The sequence below is a fragment of the Anopheles bellator genome, chromosome 1, assembly GCF_943735745.2.
Source record: "Anopheles bellator chromosome 1, idAnoBellAS_SP24_06.2, whole genome shotgun sequence".
Lineage (NCBI taxonomy): Eukaryota > Metazoa > Arthropoda > Insecta > Diptera > Culicidae > Anopheles > Anopheles bellator.
This window is the reverse complement of record NC_071285.1, coordinates 11260278-11278812: the sequence shown is the minus strand read 5'-3', so window position 1 is coordinate 11278812 and position 18535 is coordinate 11260278. Positions and strand designations below refer to the sequence as shown.

The 18535-nt window shown below is 49.2% G+C and overlaps 3 protein-coding genes across 3 annotated transcripts; 1 reads left to right on the top strand and 2 right to left on the bottom strand.

The window, feature by feature from the left end:
• The first annotated feature begins 2270 nt into the window (after positions 1 to 2270).
• On the top strand, positions 2271 to 5222 carry LOC131206265 (probable glutamate receptor). The gene is made up of 5 exons (XM_058198757.1): positions 2271 to 2528; positions 2612 to 3134; positions 3578 to 3771; positions 4289 to 4590; positions 4667 to 5222. Exons 1-5 carry the CDS (start codon positions 2271 to 2273, stop codon positions 5220 to 5222), a joined length of 1833 nt encoding a protein of 610 aa, XP_058054740.1.
• Positions 5223 to 6251: 1029 nt separating this feature from the next.
• On the bottom strand, positions 6252 to 13188 carry LOC131206234 (transcription termination factor 2). Its single transcript, XM_058198707.1, has 5 exons — positions 13052 to 13188; positions 12916 to 12984; positions 9776 to 12849; positions 6679 to 6836; positions 6252 to 6608 (listed from the first exon to the last, which is right to left on the bottom strand). Exons 1-5 carry the CDS (start codon positions 13104 to 13106, stop codon positions 6464 to 6466), a joined length of 3501 nt encoding a protein of 1166 aa, XP_058054690.1. The 5' UTR covers positions 13107 to 13188; the 3' UTR covers positions 6252 to 6463.
• LOC131206378 (dynein regulatory complex protein 11) lies at positions 6984 to 9480 on the bottom strand. Its single transcript, XM_058198914.1, has 2 exons — positions 7211 to 9480; positions 6984 to 7131 (listed from the first exon to the last, which is right to left on the bottom strand). The coding sequence occupies exons 1-2, from the start codon at positions 9478 to 9480 to the stop codon at positions 6984 to 6986; spliced, it is 2418 nt and encodes an 805-aa protein (XP_058054897.1).
• Positions 13189 to 18535: the final 5347 nt, after the last annotated feature.

Genomic DNA, 18535 nt, shown 5'->3' with positions numbered 1-18535 from the left:
CCACGGAAACGGTGCACGGCTGCTGCAGGAATGTGTGACCACCGAAAGGACAAAGTTTTGTTTAAACCGAAGCACTGGACAGCCTGCGATTTGGCGAAAAACTCAGCCCGCAAACTGAAAGCTCGCCCAGTAGGCTGCCAATAAACAATCGACCCTTTTTTTACCGTTACCACGGAAACGTTCCGTTCAGCCGTTGAGGCTCGCTGTCCTTTGTGGGGATGGGACTTGCTTTTCCTTTGGGGTAGCCGTGCATTCGAGGCAGAGAGGCCCGCTGCGGTGCGGGGGGCTTGCGTAAACAAACGGCGTAAATGTTGAACACGTTTTGTCCTTGAACTAAACAAAGCCTGCCTGCCGCTACACGCTTCATTGTTGCGCGCACCAAGACTGAAAGTGTACCTTGGATTGGGGCGGCCACCCAATAGCTCCCTTTATTTTTATTATTCCTTTTTATTCTTGAATATTCGTTCCTTTATTTATTTTGATTTGTTTCAGAAATTATATTGACCTTCTTAAAGAATTGAATAACGGGACTTGAATTTAAGACGCATAAATACATGAAAATTTAATATGCTCCGTCTAATTTATGTAAATAGAAAATGTCTTTCCATAATAAATTGTGTTTATTGCGAGTCCTCATCCGAATCAATTCCTTCTAATCCATTCCATCAAACATTTGCTGCTGCTAAAAAAATAAAATAAAGGAGTTAATCCATTTCCTTTTTCTGATATTGGGAGGAATAATTTCCAACTCCATCAGCAAAGTGTTTTTTCAAATAGAGTGTACCCGAGCAACGCATCACGCTCCGTTTTTCTGGCTACGCTCTGGCCACTACCAACGGATACGCATCAATTGCAGGGATCGGATCAAATAGTCAGGGGTCGAAATGCCATTTTGACAATTTGCATCAATCATTTCAAAGCCTGGGTTATGGCTTGGAAGGGAAAAAATCGCTGAGAACCCCCACAATGCAACCGTCCGGCCGAACTGACCGACCGTTGCATGCCGGTAATGATATTGATCCTGAAATGTGACCCGATTGTGATCACGAACGGCCCGCGGCATTCTGCACGCGAACGAACCGTTCCAGGAGCCAAGAAGTGACCCAGCGCGAGTTACACGCGTATCGATATGTTGACAAATAGCAAAAGTATCATCCGCACGGTCGTAAATGACGGTGTGACAACAAATTGACTCATCCCAGGATTCCCATGGTGGGAAAAGGTGAACCATTTTCAAGGTCCAAAGGCCGATCGAGAAATCGATGCACTTCCAGCCATCAGAATCAGTGCCCCGATAAGATCTCGGGTGTGCGCTTTGTCATCGTTCGAAACACGTGTTTTTTTGGTGTCCTCTGCACATGCATGTGTGTGGTATTTCAATTGCACTTTACGTCCGGCAATCGGAACCTATCGGAAATCAAAGGTTTTCTCAAAGCCCCCCCACCCACAGGCCCGATGAGTTTCCTGTTCCGATCCGGGACAGTGACCGCCCTTTGGCCCCACGGCGGCGTGTGGTCCCGGGGTCCCGAGGTTTAATAAATAAAAATATGAAATTATTCTTCCCAATCATTGCCAGGTCACGGTTGACTGGGCAAGACCTGTACGGGCAAGGCCTTAGGTGGACAAACAAGAGCGAAGGAGTGAGAGCACGAAAAAAGGTGTCCTGCTTGCCTCGATTCCGTGACTTCCGATCGCACGAGATACCGTAGACCGTAGTAGTCGGTCAGTTGGTCAGTCCTTCGGTGACTTCCGACGGGAACGAACGCACTCTCCGCCGGACACTTAGTTCAGTCCTGGAGGTCTCCGCACTCCAGGACCGCCAGTAGCCAGTTGCAGTATCCGGCAGACCAGCGGGTCCACAGTTACCAGTGACAGCTCGGGCGAGACTTCCTTTTTTTTGTTAGTTTGAGTTCTGTTGTGTTTTAGTGAAAAGTGATCTGATTTGTCCCTTTATCGATTCCCTATTATCTCGTTCAGTTTCCGGGGACGGTTTGGTTAGGTTTCCCTTTGGTTGCTAGAGGAACTCGGACCCTCTAGTCTCTTGCGCCGCAGCCTTTGTCCTTATTGCCTTATTTTGTCCCGATTGCCCACTTTCCTTTTCCCCCCTCTTGTATACGGTTATTTGTCCCGGTTTCCTCCACTTCCTTCCGCACTCCGTACGACGATCGTCCCAGATCGGCTGCAGCACCGGTGCTCAACGAGATAGTTCGTTGGGCAAACATGTCCCACCACTGTCCCGGCCCGACACTACCGAAAACCCGTTGGATACCATGCGCCACATTCGACTACTTTCGACACTAGACGGAGTGGTGCTACTTTCATGCTGGGGTCTCCTGCTGGGGATCCTGTTTGGGCCGAATGTCGCGTCCCAGGAAGAAACCGGTGGCATCCAGCCAATTGAGCCGGAAGGGAACGAAACGACCGAGTACTACCAGCTGGAGCTGGACAACAGCGCCGAGGTTAAGGCACAGCTGCAGCTGCTGCGTGAAAAACTCGCCGGCAAAACGCTCCGGGTGGCCACGCTTCAGGTGAGCTCGTATCCGACGAATCAGGCTCCACTGGGAACTTGCTTCTTAACACTGTGTCGTGTGTCTGTCGTTGGCCTGGGAAGGATTGGCCACTTAGCTACACGGCCAAGATCAACGGAACGATCGTTGGCGGTGGCGTGGCCTTCGATTTGCTCGAGTTTCTGATGGAAAAGTTCAACTTCACCTACGAGCTGGTCATGCCGCAGCAGAACATCGTCGGCTCGTCGAACGATATGGCCGGCAGCGTTCTGGAGCTACTGGCGAACGGCACCGCCGACCTGGCCGTGGCGTTCCTGCCGATCCTGGCCGACGCCCAGCAGTACATCACCTTCTCGACCGGGCTGGACGAGGGCGAGTGGATTATGATCATGGTGCGCCCGATGGAGTCGGCCAGCGGTTCCGGACTGTTGGCCCCCTTCAACCGGGACGTCTGGATACTGATCCTGGTGTCGCTGCTCGCCGTCGGGCCATTCATCTACGGTCTGCTGATTCTGCGCCACCGACTGACGAAGGACAGCGAGCAGGTGCTGTACAGCTTGCCCCACTGTGTCTGGTTCGTCTACGGTGCGCTTATGAAACAGGGAAGCACCCTATCGCCGACGGGAGGTAAGCAATTGCACTGAAGACATCGCAATCGCTTGACGACACTGATCCTATGATTGTTTAATGAAGCCCTGGGGACTCAACAGGCACCGAAGTAATCGTAATCATAATTCTAGACAATTGTCTGTCCATTACCTCGGTACTGTTTGCCCTGCAATTTGGTTTCAAATTGTGTTGCAAATCGTAGACATCAACATTTTCAACCCACGGACATCGGTGGACGACAGGACAGCGTATTATGATTATTTCATCATATTTGCAAACATCCATTCCGTTTCTCGTTCATTGATTGGAGAAGCAGAATAATAGTGGGTTGAGCGGGCAGAATAGTTGCGTTTTTTTGAATTTCTGATTAAGGTCAAGGTCAAGACGTTCTCGTGCCCCTTGGTTCCAGGATTCGTTAAAATATCCCATAATGATTACGCCTGATGTCCTTCACGCTGCAGATTCCACCCGTATCCTGTTCGCCAGCTGGTGGATTTTCATTACGATCTTAACCTCCTTCTACACGGCCAATCTGACCGCCTTCCTGACGCTCTCGAAGTTCACGCTGCCCATCAACAACGCCGAGGACGTGCGGCGCAAGGAGAAACAGTTCGTCACCATCCGTGGCGGTGCGGTCGAGTATGCAATCAAAAATGTAAGTGGCTTGTCCTTACTAGTCAGCGCCCCAGCCCCAGCCACACGAAGGTCCCAAAAATAGGGAACTGCTGCAGAACGAGAAATAGATTAGATCTCACCTAGAGAAGGGTGCGCTCCCAAGCTCGTCAGTGCCACTGATTGATGTTCACCGCGCATGGCATTACATGGCCCGGAGCTACTCCATTATGCATCAAGTAATCGCACGCACCGACACCTTGTTGACCTCAGCAGGGTGTCAGCACGGCGGGAACCGCATCAGGTTCCCCCAAAAATTACATTCGATTAATGGCAAACAGAAAGACGAGGCCACACAAATCATGTGCCCAACACCGAACCGGTGTGTAAACAGCTTGTCCACCATCGACGTTGCGCAATAATGGTGTGAAAACAAATCGTATCCGAAGAGGTGCTATGTGCTTTGCGCAAAGCCAAAGCTCCCTCCTTTGGCTCACCACCGTCATCGGGGCTGCACCGGCGGTTTTGGGATTACTAATGATTTTTTGTTTCTTCTCTAGCATGACGAAACGCTGAACGCGCTCAATGTGCTGGTCGACAAGCGGCTGGTGGACTTTACGACTAACGTCAACGATAGCGCCACGCTCGCGGAACGGGTCGCGAAGCAGAACTACGTGTTTGTGCGCGATCGTCCCGCCATCGATCACATGATCTACGCGGACTATCTGGTGCGACGCAAAATCAACCCGATCAACGAGCGAGTCCACTGTCCGTACGCGACCGCCACGACTCCGTTCCTGAAGCGCAACCGTGCCTTTGGCTACCCACTGACCACCGAGTGGAATCGGCTCTTTGACCCGGAGTACGTCGAGACAAGCACAACATTTTTTGTCTCACAATTACATTGTAACCAACTCACGCTCGTTGTTGTCCTGCAGATTGTTGAAAATGGTCGAGGGCGGCATCATCAAGTACAAAATGCTCGATCGGCTACCGAAGGCCGAGATCTGTCCCCAGAATCTGGGCGGCACGGAGCGGCAGCTGAAAAACCGGGACCTGGTCATGACGTACTTCGTGATGGTAACGGGCTTCGTCACGGCGATCGTCGTCTTCGTGAGCGAGCTCGGTTTCCGGTTCCTCAACCAACGCAAGCTGAACGAACAGATGGTGCTGCTCCAGCGGCACCCGAACTTGGCCAGCAAACCGAACGGCGGCACCGAACGCATCTCGTACCTTGGCAAACGGTTCGGGACCACCGGCGATTCACCGCCACCGCCGTACGCCGAAATCTTCAGCCGCCACCAGCTCGGAGTGCTCGGTAGCGAGCGGACGGGCAAGCTGTTCGACGCCGGGTTGGACCAAGGCACCGCCAACCGGCAGATGATTAACGGGCGCGACTATATGGTCGTGCGGGAGAAGAACGGGCTCGGGTCGCGGCTCATCCCTATGCGGGCACCGTCGGCCGCCATTTTTCATTACAGCTATGCCAACTGAAGCCACTCAACGTGGCCATTCACATTGTTCCTTCATCCTTCTTAGTTGATCTCCAGAGAACTGTGACCACATCATCGCTGATTCAGCTTCAAGGGCCTTAATCCTTCAGCGAGAGAGATGCAATATGCCGTGTTCCGCTTTCACGAAATAAACCATTCACCCGAGTGTTTGAAAGTGCATAACCAATAGCAGTGTGAATCGTAGTGTCGTAAAGTGTGACAAGTCATGCAAATCGTTTAAAAATGGCAAAACAGCGCTAGTGGAACAGAATATTTCGCACCTGTGTGCCGTTTTTTGTCTCACAAACCAACCTTAACCAACGTGTGTTGTTTGAAAAAAAAAAAACTAATAGAACCATCATAGGCAAAGCATCCAGATCCTCCGTTACGTGCAATGTGTAAGAGCAATGTATCGATAAAACTGATACCAAAAATCATAACAAAAAAATTGGAATGCTCGCAATGAGCGCATCGATTGGTAGGATAAGGTTTGCAGTAGAGCAGAGCTATTTGAGCTTCAATAACTGTAGTTCCCATTTGATGAATACAAACTACGCATCCGAGCGATTATCTTATACATATGAAACATTATCAACCGAACAGATTTAGAGGGCAGACGAGGTACAGACGGAAGTTAAAGGTTAGTTCAGAACCATATACACGGAAGAAAGGAATACGGCGTATTGCGTCTCTTCGAAACAAGGACAGCACACTACAACCAGAAATATTAGGACCAAAACAATAGGGTGAACAACCACCACACATACCAAGTTATTAGATTATTTGCTTTGCTGTCCGTTTGACCGTTCACCACCAATGCACCACTGAGAATATAGATCCCAAAATCAGATCTAAAAAAAAACAAATCCCACAATAAACACCAATTGTCCCTGGAGTGTATCGTTTTCCTTTCTATGGCAAAAGAAGTAGTTTATTGTTCGGTACATAATATTGGACTTAAAAAGGCCCTTCATTGTTGTTCGTATGCTAAAAGCATGATTAAAACTTTAGTCCAAGAAGGGTGTCCGGTATCCTTATTGTCTTATATGAATTTTTTTTCCAAAACGGAGCACTCCATTGAAGCGTGTGGCGCGTTGGATTTGCACAAGGACATTCCCTTGTGATGTGGGTCGTCTGTTTTGCTTTAGTATCACAGATTGAAGCGATGATGGAACGCACGACAGAAGAGAAGAACGGCTACCCGGTATCCGTGTATGTTCGTTCCCGTTCCTCCGTTCGCGTTTACAATCCAAACAGCGACTTCAGATCATCGATCGTCAGCTTGCTACCCTTGCTGCCCGTACCAGTCAGCACACCATCCGCAATCCCGAGCTTGTGCTGCTGCAGAGCGTGGATTTTTTGTTCAACCGTTTCCTTGCACACGAACCTACGGGCGAGTACGAAAAAGAGGAGCCGGTTACAGAATTTCCAGCAGCACAGGCGCCACTGCCACTCACTTCCAAATATGGACGGGTTTCGTTTGACCCACGCGATAGATGCGGTCTTGCGCCTGAGCCTCCAGCTGTGGGTTCCAGTGCGGATCAAGCAGTAGCAGATGATTCGCTCCGACAAGATTCAATCCAACGCCACCGGCCGTCAGTGACAGCAGCATAATCTGCCAAATAAACAATTAAACGTTTGTTTGTTGGTCATTTGGAAGCCTAAAAATAGTTCAATGGAAAAGAGAGTAAATTATATAATTGATTGCCCTTCCAGAGGACTCGACATGTTTATTTTCAAAAAATCTGCAAATCTACTGCTTTTATTTCTTCTTCTTCGGCACATTTTCCATCTCCATTAGGGCCTCGTGATCCTTCTCCATCTGCTTCGATCGACGCCGGCCGAGGGGTGTCTTGCACCACCAATAGAGAAAAGCTTCCTCTTCCTCCTTGTACACCGGCTCGAGGGCACTGCAATGCGAGCGGAACGGAGGTCGTTAATCGAATGGACGGACGGACGGCGCGGCGCAGGCATCCGAGCCAAGTGTACCTTAAAGCATTGATGAGCTCCAGGTGGGTCAGCGGGTGTACTCGCAGCTGTAGCATCCGCTTGCAGGTGATCACCTCACGGATGCACCGTACGACCGAGCCGATCGTGTAGCCGTCGGAAATCTTGGCCATCGCACCCGTGTCGAACTGTCGGTGGACCCCGCTGTAGTGGCTCAGCAGTTCCTTCCACGCAAACGAAAGGGCTCCGTAGTCGGGGCGCGGTATATACACGAACCGCTGGTACGTTTGCACCATCAGTTTCATGTCCGCCTCCCACGGACAGTCCGACGTGCCGATCAGCATGATCCGATCCTCCGGCTGAATGTTCTTGACCAGCTTGGGCAGATCCTTCTTTAGGCGCTTCGGATCCGTTCGGTCCGTCTTCGGGATCTTCTTCATGAACGGCTTTTCGGCGTCACCAAAGTAGATCACCGATGGCTGCAGCAACCGGGACACCTTCGAGATCAGGTGCATCAGCATGATGAGCCCCGATTTGCCCGGGTACTTGCCGACGATGTTCGGTGGACTGATATCAAACAGCACCGAGCCCGTCTCCGTGCAGATCGCATGCACCAGCGACGTCTTCCCGGAGCCCTTCGGACCGGCAATCAGCAGCGACTTGATGCACGGGCCGAAGTTGCGGATAGTTTCGGAACCAAGCGGCAGGATACAGTACTGTTTGACCAACTGCCGGACGTCTCCGGGCGACGGATTGAGGGCACTGCGGGCAGCGTAGCTTAGGTCGCCGACGTACGCTTTGATCGGCGTTTCCGGGTACTTCTTGATGATCCCGTTCGTGACCAGCTCCTCGAACAGTGACTCCGTCGTGCGGTCGGGCGTCAAATCTTTGTCCTTCTTCTTTTTGCCCTTCTTGCCACTGCGGCGTGCCTTTTTGCTGCTCTTCTTCAGCTTCTTGCCGCCCCGGTCGCGCTCCAGGGCAATCTGCAGCAGCTCCAGCTCCTGGCGCATAATTTCGTCCACTATTCGGCGCAGTTCCGCCTCGACGTCGGCATACTTCTCCTCGTAGATCATGTCGTCGTAGTACGTCTGCCGAAGGTTCTGCGATTCGTCCTTACCCTTCCACACGTCCGTGTACTCCTCGATGCCGCTCTTGATCTCGGGCAGAAACGACGATTGCATCGGTTTGAACGCCTTATCCAACCCCTCCTCCAGTGACACTTCACCCGGTTTCTTCTGTGCCAGCTTCTCCTTTCCGCTGCCCTTGAGCTTCGATTCGCGCGACGACATCACCGACGATCGGCTCAGCTCGCTCTCCGTTCCCTGGCGGCTCAGCAGGTGTCGCGAGCCGCCCGCTTCCTCCGACGGAAAGTCGGGCAACCGGCCGGTACGCTTCTGGTACTCCTTGAACCACGTCCGGATCTCGTCGGCAATGTCCTCCGTCATGGCCGCTCCCTGCTTCACGCTGATCTCCTCCTTCACGCGTACCAACGATCGTTCGTAGTCGTCCTGGAACGTTTTCTGTTGCTTGTACCGGAACTGCTTCAAATCCTCCAGCTCGTCGATCGCGGTCCGCGCCGAGGTCACCGGTGGTGGCACCATGCCGATCAGTATCATTTCTTCCATCTTCTTGCGCCGCGTTTGCCGTCGCGTGGCGTAACCGCGCCACGTTTTCTGAATTTTCATCGCCGCATTCAGCCCGGTCGTCGACTTGTCGCGACTGCTGTCCGGTTTTCCTTTCTCCTTCAGAATCTTCAGCTCCTTCATAAACTGGGCCCGCAGCCGTCCCTGGCGGGCCCGTTCGTGTGTCTGAATGATCCGAATCGCTTCGAGCTCGCTCAGTTCCTCCTCGACCACTTCCTCGTCCAGTGCGCCGATCTTTTTCAGGATGTCATCCATAAATTTTTTACGCTCGTTCAGCTGCTCTTCGCGTTCGCGCCGGAAGTACCGTGGCACGTTCACTTCCATGCTGAGCGGCGTGAGGCCGAGTTTCTCCACCACCGCGTCGTTGTAGCTGAACTCGGTCATATCGATGACGACCAGGTCGTGCTTTAGCTCCAGCATCCGACCGAGGCAATTGTCGAGCAGCTTGCGGATCAGAATTCGCTTCTGCGGCTGCACAATTTGATCGTAGATCTCTTCCAGGCGGTTCGAAATGACCAGGTAGCGTAGGTACAGTTCGTAAACTTGACCCTGTATTTCACTTCGATCGTGCTGCGCTTCGATCGCTTGATACTCGAAATCGTTTACCGCTAGCTTCTCGAGATCTTTCTGGGCCCCGGTCCACAGGCGGTTAAAGGTACGGTTCGACATGATCCGGCCAGCAACAAGGACACTTTCTAGGCACTAAAATAACTAGTTCCCTGTGGGCTGCAAGGGCCGGACCATTGATCGGCTTCGTATTGACAACCGATAAACAAAGGCTCCGTTCCCAAGGTTTCCACAAACCTACAGGTTGCCTCGAGGGACGGTGATGCAACAGGTGGTGCGCAATGACGCACTTACAGTTACTCCACCGTTATTTGAATTTTGAACACATTGAATTTTGTTTATCAAACTTACATAAAAAAAATTAAATCATTTAATTTTGTTAGCTACGATTTCTTACCTGCGGTTTTCGCGACGATTTGTTGAATTCCGTTACGATGTCATTTCGAAACTTTACCTGCACCTTCCCTGTAAGCGAAACGTGTGACACATTCCGTGCGGACAGATGGGACCCCACTATCTCCAGCACGTTCGTCCACTGCGACACGATGATTGCCTTATCGTCGGTGCCAATGATTTTATCCTCCAACAGCTGTAGCAATTTTTGGATCTTCGAGCTGGCGCGGCCGAGATTGAATACCGGGTTCGACTTCAGCATCACCTTCGAGGATGCCTTCGAGATGGCTGGACCGAGCTCATCGGAAAGGTTTAACGACGTAGTCAATTCGCTCACCCCTTTCTCCGATAGCGCTTCCTGCTCGGCAATGACATCGTCTAACTTCAGTTTGTTCAGCTGCCCCAACAGATCGAGATCATTGGGCGTCGAATCGTCGGCGCTTGAGACATCAAAGTTCCCCTCGTCTTCACTCAGCATCTTGTCGATCAGCCCTGGGTGGCAACAGATCTGTCGTAGGCGTAATAGAAGCACCAAAATCTCAAACTGCTTAACTTCACCACCACCGTCGTTGTGCATTCGTTTCAACTTCTGATGCACCTTCTCGAAGGCATTTGTCACGCCACGATGAGCCTTCGTTTGCTTTTCGCCGTAACCGTAGCCGTAACCGTACGAATTCAACTGCGCTTTCTCTGCCTTTTGGTGCAGGAACTGGGCAAACAGTGATGTCGAGTAGAGCAGCACCTTCTGATAGACGTTCATTTCGTCCTTCTCCAGCTCCACCTCGATCAGTTCGATCGACTTCGAGGGCAGACTGTTGAGGGAACCGCGCTCCTGCAGTTGTTTCTTCGTCCGGCGCAACATGATCGACTTCATGATCGTGTTGAGCCGCATAGTACCGTCGGCTTTTTTATTGTCCACCCAACGCTTCCAGTGCAGTAGATCGTCGAACGGCGTGCATCGCAGAAACTTGAGTAGAGCGTACACATCCATCTCTTTGTTCTGAATCGGCGTTCCTGTCAGCACCCAGCGGAAGCGCCCACGGAGCGCACAGCAAGCCTCAGACATGGCACTCTTATGATTGCGGATGACGTGCGCCTCGTCCAAGATCAGTCGCTCCCAGTTAACGCCAAACACAGCACAACCTCCGCGTAACGCAGTTTCTTTATGCTCGCGCGAAACAATGTTGTATGTCGTGATGACCACGTCGTATTTTGCCAGGTGGCGCGGTTTCGAGTCTCGCAGCGCTCCATGATGGACACACACGACCAGCGAATTGCGTTTGACATATTTCGTTATCTCAGCTTCCCACTGGCGCATTAGCGATGCCGGACACACGACCAGAGTACCGCCGACGTAATGATCACGCCTTCCTTTAGCCAGCCAACCACCCTTGGGTTTACCATCCTCCTCATCTTCGCCATCGCTGTCACTTTGGGCCAGATTTTCACCGTCCGGGTCCAGTTCGTTCGCCTTCAGCATCAACGAGATCATGCTTAGCGTCTTCCCGAGACCCATATCGTCGGCAAGGATGCCACCACGCGGCTTCTGCGATTCGCGCCACAGCATCCACGCGAGTGCATGCCGTTGGTGATTCATCAGCTCGATCTGGAGCAGCTTGGGCGGATCGGCCAACGTGTCCTCGGTCGGGCACGTTTCGATCGACTTGTGCAGCGTCTGCAGACGATCCATCGTGAGTAGTTTTTGATTCTCGAACGTCGCAATGCCCTGCTTGCCTGTGTACCGTGGTTGAATGTCATCCGCCGCTTTTTTGATCGCATCCCAGCTAATGTGGGTCTGAGCCGTTGATTCACCACCGGCACTACCGTTGGCGTTCGTGTTGCGCGATTGTTCCACGCTCTGGACCGACTGCTCGAACTGCTGGCGGATAGCTTGTTTGATACCCTTCTTCGGTGTGGGTCGCGTAACTTCGATCTCCTTGGAGAGAGCGAAGATTTGCTGTTTAATGTCGCCCAGGCGGCGCATCAAACTGGCCCCGCCGTCGGGTAGCTTGGCGGCGTTACGCAGCACGCCTTCCCCTAGCACGAGTTGCGATTTAAGATCGGCCATCCGGCGAATCTTCGCATCGTACTCGCTCTGCGAAACCCGCTCACGTACGAATGCCGGCAGAGTGGGCTGTACCATGGATTGGGGAACACTTTTGCGTACAGGCTGTGGCGCATCCACCAGTTTTACCGGCGGTCCTTCGTCACCACTGCTGACGCACAGAATTTCGTCTGATTTTTCAATGAACTCAACGCTACAAGATGACTCATCAGCTGCATCATCGGTTGGTTCTTGCGTCGGCTGTACGTCTTTTACGTGCGTCGAAGAAAGCTTCTGTCCAATCGAAGCTCGGATGCTGATCGAATGCCGATCGGCTGGTGTGCCTTGTGGACGAAACGCTTTTTCACTATTTACAGTCGACGAGAGCTTGGAGCTAATCGAATCGTCCGCGAATCGGTGCGAAAGCGATTGCCGGCTATTGTTGGTGTCTGCCGCAGACACGGAGCGATCAGTTTCGGCGGGATCGTTCACCGTGGAGGAGAGCTTTGCAGGTTCTGGGTCGTTCTCTGCGTCGAAACTATGCATTGTTAGCGAGCCATCGAAAGAGCTTTGCCCCTTGTCGCTACTTGCACCATGGTTCGGGGGGACTTCGGTGGGTTTATCCTCGTCCTCATCGTCCGAAATAACGAGCTTTTTTCGAGTGTTGCGACGAACAGCCACGATTTCGTCTTCGCTCTCACTGCCTTTGCCGTTCGAATCGCTTTCTTCCTCTGTTGATGCCGATCGCACCCCGTAGATGCTTCGGCGAGTCGCCGGTGAGTACGCCCGATATTCTACCTCCTTCTCCTCCTCGTCATCGCCATCTTCCGTCAGTTCCGGATCGTTGCTTAGAGCAGATTGGCGTGCCCGATTTCGAACAAGTTCCGTTTCGCTGTCATCGTCAGATTCCGCCTGTCGCGGGTGCATCGACATTCGTTTGCTTTGACGGTTCTTCAGGCGGATGACCAAACTTTCGTCCTCACTATCGACGTGGCGACTGCTAGCCGCAGTATCAGATTCCGCGTCTGAATCGGCTGCACAATAAAAGGGAGATACGAGTGAGTCGGACTTATTTAGAAGCTACATTCTGCCGTGCTTACTTTCTTCGATCATTATCGATTCTCCGTTTCGATACTGGCTGAATGATTTATTGTTGCCTGTTGTGTTGCCTGGGACGAAAAGAATTATCGTAATAAGAAATGCAATCCCCACCAAACGATTGCGACTACAACTCACTGGAAAACGATTCCTCATCCGCCGACTGCTCCACAAGAATGCTCTCGTCAGACATCGCGGCAATGGCAAGGCGTAACAAACAAACTTTACAGAGAACGTGAACTGTGCTAACTTTAACGATGACTAGTTAAACGATGGGACAACACCAACAGATAGAACAACAGATGCGACAACCGATTTTTCAACGGATATTTTACTTGCTTTACGCGCAACTTGAACACCACGATGACGCTAGATTACACGGCATTTACAAAATGAACGTACATAACAAAAGACGCGGTTGGCCTACTATGACAGACGTTGAAATTCAAGTCAACTGTTATACACTACAAGTTGCTGTTATACGTGAACGTCGAACTGGGGAGCTACATGAGGCGTAACATAATGTTTTGGACATTACAGATTAATGCCAAACTACTGCGCTTCTGTCAAAACGTTTACGGGTCGGCCGAGGCGTAAACCCCGAGCGTAAATACTTTTTGCAAACGCTTTGCTTACAAACAGAGGATAATTTAAGTTCTTTTTTGCTGGTATAGCAACAAAATCGGAAAAAAACAGAAAAACTATATTCAGAAATCAATTAATTTCTCTTCTATTTCTATTTTCTCGGACCAAAAACACGAACGTAAACACGTTTCACATTTCGTTTTTATATTTTTGCTGCCATACGTAGCCTTAATTACAAATTAATTTTACGCTAATTTTCACGCCTCATGAGGAATAATTGTTCCACGGGGAGTATACGACGATAAAATAGAAAATATTCGATAGTTTGGAAAATTTTATTATTGAGATTATCAACGTTTTAAAATTGAAACATTATTTGCAAATCAACTATGTTTTTATTTTCATTTTCATGTTATTTGTGGTTTATTTTGGAACGATACTCACAGCAAGTTTCGGGCTGTGGGTTTACAAATGCATTGTGTTAAAGCGAAGCTCACAGCACATTTGACAGCACGGCCATCAAACAAGTGCTGTGAATGTATGTCAGCAAAAATCAGCTGCTACGCTTTTCATGCAGTTTTCACAAATGCGCTTCCCAACAAATACATTTCGCGCTTTTGTTCGAACATCAGTTCGCGCGCAGCGTAAATCACAGAAATGACCCCGACCGTGGCCACCTTTCACCGACTGTGCGCCAAACGCATTACGCTGACCAACGGAAACCGCACGGCGATGCGAAATGTGAGTGAGTTTAATCACGGGCTGGTGCTGTCGGCTGAGTCTCTTCAGGACGATTTACTGTTTGAGGTCCAAATCGACGAGAAGGTAAGAAACAGGGAAAGCTGTCCCCGATCCGTGTTCTGCCTAGTAGATGCATTACATTTATCCGACCAACAGATACAAGCGTGGAGCGGCAGCATCGAGATCGGGGTGACAACCGTCAATCCGGAGTCGGCCGAATTGCCACCGTGCGCGACCAAGCTCCGCAACTCAACCTGGGTGATGTCGGGCATCTCGGTGCTGAAGGACGGCCTCCTGCTGGTCGAATCTTATGGTACCGATCTGGAGAAGCTGGCGGAAGGGGACCGCGTTGGGGTACAGCGGACGTCGCGTGGTGGACTCGTATTTTATGTGAACGGTGAACCGCAAGGTATTGCTGCCTGTGACCTTCCGCAACCCGTGCCTGACTCGAACGATAAGCTCCGGTCTCATACCCGCTGCGGGTCGCTCGTAAAGTTAAGCGCAAACTGTCGCACGACCAAATGGCGCAAACCGCTCGATGAGTTTAACAACGGAGTGGTGATGACGCACCGACTACTGTGGGACAACGAGTTGTTTGAGATACGCATAGATCGGCTGGTCGACAAGTGGTCCGGATTGATCGAGGTCGGGGTCACTACGCACTATCCGTCGACGCTGCAGTTCCCGGCAACGACGACCAACTTGCGCAGCGGCACCATCATGATGTCCGGCTGTGGAATCCTCACCAATGGGAAGGGAACGCGCCGTAAGTACGGGGAGTGCAATCTGGACGAGCTGCGGGAAGGCGACCGCGTCGGGATGATGCGCAAGGCGAACGACAATCTGCACTATTATATCAATGGGCGCAATATCCAACCTCATGCTACCCTTAACTCGTGTCAGTGCGTGATCTTTTGTAGAGATTTCGAGGGCATAACAGGCGAATCCATCCAATTGGAACTCGCACAACAAAAAGTAAAGAAAGTATACCGCTTTCACAAAAGAGTGAACGTGGCCCTTGTCCCCACTCACTCTTTTCTATTAACGATTGACACGGTCAGAGTATCAAGCTCAATCGACATTGGACTGTACAGTGTACAAACACGTACTTACTATCCCAAACCGATGCTGTGCGCCAATTGCTTAAGCTTTGGCCACACCCAGCAATATTGTAATTCAGAGAAGAAATATTTCAATTGCAGCAAAGCAGCACACGGAGATTGTTCCGCAGCTGCCTGCTGCAACCATTGCAAGGGGAATCATAAACCCAATGCAAGCATTTGCCAGGCTTACATTAAAGAAAATTTAATCATAAAGACAAAAATCGACAACAAAGTGCATGGGGGCACCCAAACACAAACCCCAGAGAAACTACACTACAAGGCATTTTTAAGATAAATTGACTACTCACAACTGACTAACTCCCAACTCACAATGCCAAAGACACTTTTTTCCATGCAAATGGACGCCAATCGACAACCGACCTTTGCGTCACGTCTCTGGAACTACAATCGAAAATTCAGTTAGAGATTGAAACAGACCTACACGGCAGCGACCATTTCCCCCTTACCGTCAACCTTACTCAGTGTAACATACCCACAAGCACGAGCATCACGAAAAAATGGATTTACGAAAGAGCAGATTGGGACCTCTACAAATCCTACATCTCCTCAAATACCAATCCAACAAATCTAAACGACTCCGACTTCAGCGCACTCATCACCAAAGCTAGCATACCATAAACAAGCGGAATAAGGAATTCCCTGTCCAACTAGAGCATAGAGAAAGTACTTGAAAAGATGGTGAATAGAAGACTAGCACAAGAATTAGAAAAACACAACAGACTTAGCCCCTCACATTATGCGTTCAGAAAGGGAAAGGGAACAGAAGTATACCTGACAAACCTCATAAACGAACTAACAAAAGCCAATGAAGATCAACCTCATACATACATCGCAGCACTAGACATCTCAAAGGCTTTCGATCGCTCATGGAGATACGGCACCCTAGCCAAAGCAAATCTCCAAGCTGCCCTCAGAGGCATCGAAGTTTGGGCAAAATACACAGGATACCAAATTTCAGCAAAAAAGAGCAAAATCATGGCCATATGCAACATGACAGGCGCAAAACATGCAAGCAAGAAAAAACCCCTTATGTACTACAATAATAAGATACCTTTTGCAAACAAAATTAAAATATTAGGAGTAATCTTCGATAGAAAACTAAATTTCCAAGCAAACTGTAAAGGCAACAACAAAATCCCGCATAAATCTATTCTATATGTTAGGCTGTGGAAGGAAAAGAGCAAACCGAAAAACCCTTACGACCATTCTTAAAAGCTAGTTTCTGCCAAAACTCCTATACGGAGCTGAGGAGGCTTAGGAGGACAAAAAGTTATTAAAGCACCCCAGCTAATATACCACAACGCAGTCAGGAAAATCTCAGAAGCCTTCTGCACCAGCCCAACAGAATCTACTCTCTGCGAAATAGGTTTACCTCCTTTCCGTCTGGCCCTAATAAACAGACAAATACATACAGTTATCAGACTTTTAGAAAAAAAACCAAAACCCCGCTAACCTCCTAGAAAGGACAAACCAAACCCTCCGCTAGCTCAAAATTCAGAAAATACCCACCATTCAAACACTGCCAAGGGTAGGCTACAGACCTTGGTACAAAAACCCACCAATAATAGACTGGACTATAAAAGGCCAAATCAAAAAACGTAATAACAATGACATTAAAACAAATAAAGTATTCAATGCACTAATCTCCCAAAAATACAAATGCCATAAACACTACTACACTGACGGATCCGTCAAATCAAGAAGAACAGGATGTGGAATTCACTCGGACACAGATAACCTCTCGATCCGACTCGCAGACTACACTTCCATCTTTACAGCAGAAACCATAGCCCTAATTATTGCAGCGCAACAATGCAAAAAAACTAACTTAGAAGCCCTTGACAAAGACTGCAAAGCAAACCCCTACACACAAATATTAGAAAGGAACCTAAATCAGAATATAACACTCTGCTGGATCCCAGGACATTCAGGCATAAAAGGAAACATTATAGCCGATAAACTTGCAAATCCAGCTAGAACAAAGACCAATACAGCAGATTTTAAACTATGTGGTCAGGACATCAAATCAATAATACAAGCAAAAGTTCATCTACGCTGGCAACAAGAATAGCAAACTAAATACAACAGACAACTCCGATACGTAAAAACCACTACCCAACCTTGGACAGACAGAAAACACAGTCAGGAGCAGAGAAAGCTCACACGTCTCAGAATAGGACACACGAGACTCACACAATCATACAAACTAGACAGAACGGACCCGCTAAAATGTAAATTCTGCGGGCACATACTCACAACCATAAGGCACATAATCTGCGACTGCAGAGGCTACTCTAAAGAAAGGAAAATTTGCAAACTAGACAATGATTTCTCACAAATCCTATCAAACCACCCAAACCAGGAAAGGAATTTGCAAAATTTTCTGAGAAGAACAGGGCTATACACACAAATATAGTACCAAAATAGGACAGGACATCACATTCTAGAAACTACAATGAATTAAACCTTATTCTCTAAGAAATATTAAACCATATAACATACTAAATCCAAAGGCCTTACATTAAGTAGTGAATCTAAACAATGAACTAATCAAATCACATTCCTCTAGATAGATCTATATTATATTATGCTATATTATAGAAATGTCATATTATTTGTACTACCTAATATCCAAAACCTTGAAACCTTATTTCATATCTCAAATACTTAAACAATATATTTTAATACAACAACTAACATTATCTTCCAATGAGTTTTTTTTTGAGTCCAACACACAGGCCACCAAAGAATGGTGAGATGAGATGAAGATGAAAGAACCAGTCCTAAAAGTATCACACAGCTCCTCTGTCGTTTTCCCTGTTCGGCTCGCCGGTGCTGCAGATGGATGGCGGGCTGCATCTGACGACATTACACATCCCGAATACTTAAACAATATGTTTTGACACAAATAACTAACATTTTTTTTTTCTTTTGAATTATGGAGACGTTTGGCAGTAATAGCCGATATTTGCCTCTTTTTAATTACAGAGGCCTACTACCGGATTTGTCTCGCAGGGTACCAGTGACCCTGTCCTTTCCGAAAGACTTCCTCCGGTAGAAGGCAGGATTGTTAAATAGGAAAACTGACTGAGGGAGTCAGTAGCTAAGGATTAGTTGTGGGGTTAACAAAGAAGAGATTCTTTGAGAAGTTCGGATGCCCCGCCTCTGAAAA

Bases quoted from the DNA above. Each gene is read 5' to 3' on its own strand.
- LOC131206265 (XM_058198757.1), top strand. From the start codon at position 2,271: ATGCGCCACATTCGACTACTTTCGACACTAGACGGAGTGGTGCTACTT. The intron at 3,772-4,288 runs GTAAGTGGCTTG...TTTCTTCTCTAG, and splicing joins TCGAGTATGCAATCAAAAAT to CATGACGAAACGCTGAACGC. The intron at 4,591-4,666 runs GTACGTCGAGAC...GTTGTCCTGCAG, and splicing joins AATCGGCTCTTTGACCCGGA to ATTGTTGAAAATGGTCGAGG.
- LOC131206378 (XM_058198914.1), bottom strand. From the start codon at position 9,480: ATGTCGAACCGTACCTTTAACCGCCTGTGGACCGGGGCCCAGAAAGAT. The intron at 7,132-7,210 runs GTACACTTGGCT...CTCGCATTGCAG, and splicing joins GAGCTCATCAATGCTTTAAG to TGCCCTCGAGCCGGTGTACA.
- LOC131206234 (XM_058198707.1), bottom strand. From the start codon at position 13,106: ATGTCTGACGAGAGCATTCTTGTGGAGCAGTCGGCGGATGAGGAATCG. The intron at 12,985-13,051 runs GTGAGTTGTAGT...TTTTCGTCCCAG, and splicing joins GGATGAGGAATCGTTTTCCA to GCAACACAACAGGCAACAAT. The intron at 12,850-12,915 runs GTAAGCACGGCA...TTTATTGTGCAG, and splicing joins ATCGATAATGATCGAAGAAA to CCGATTCAGACGCGGAATCT.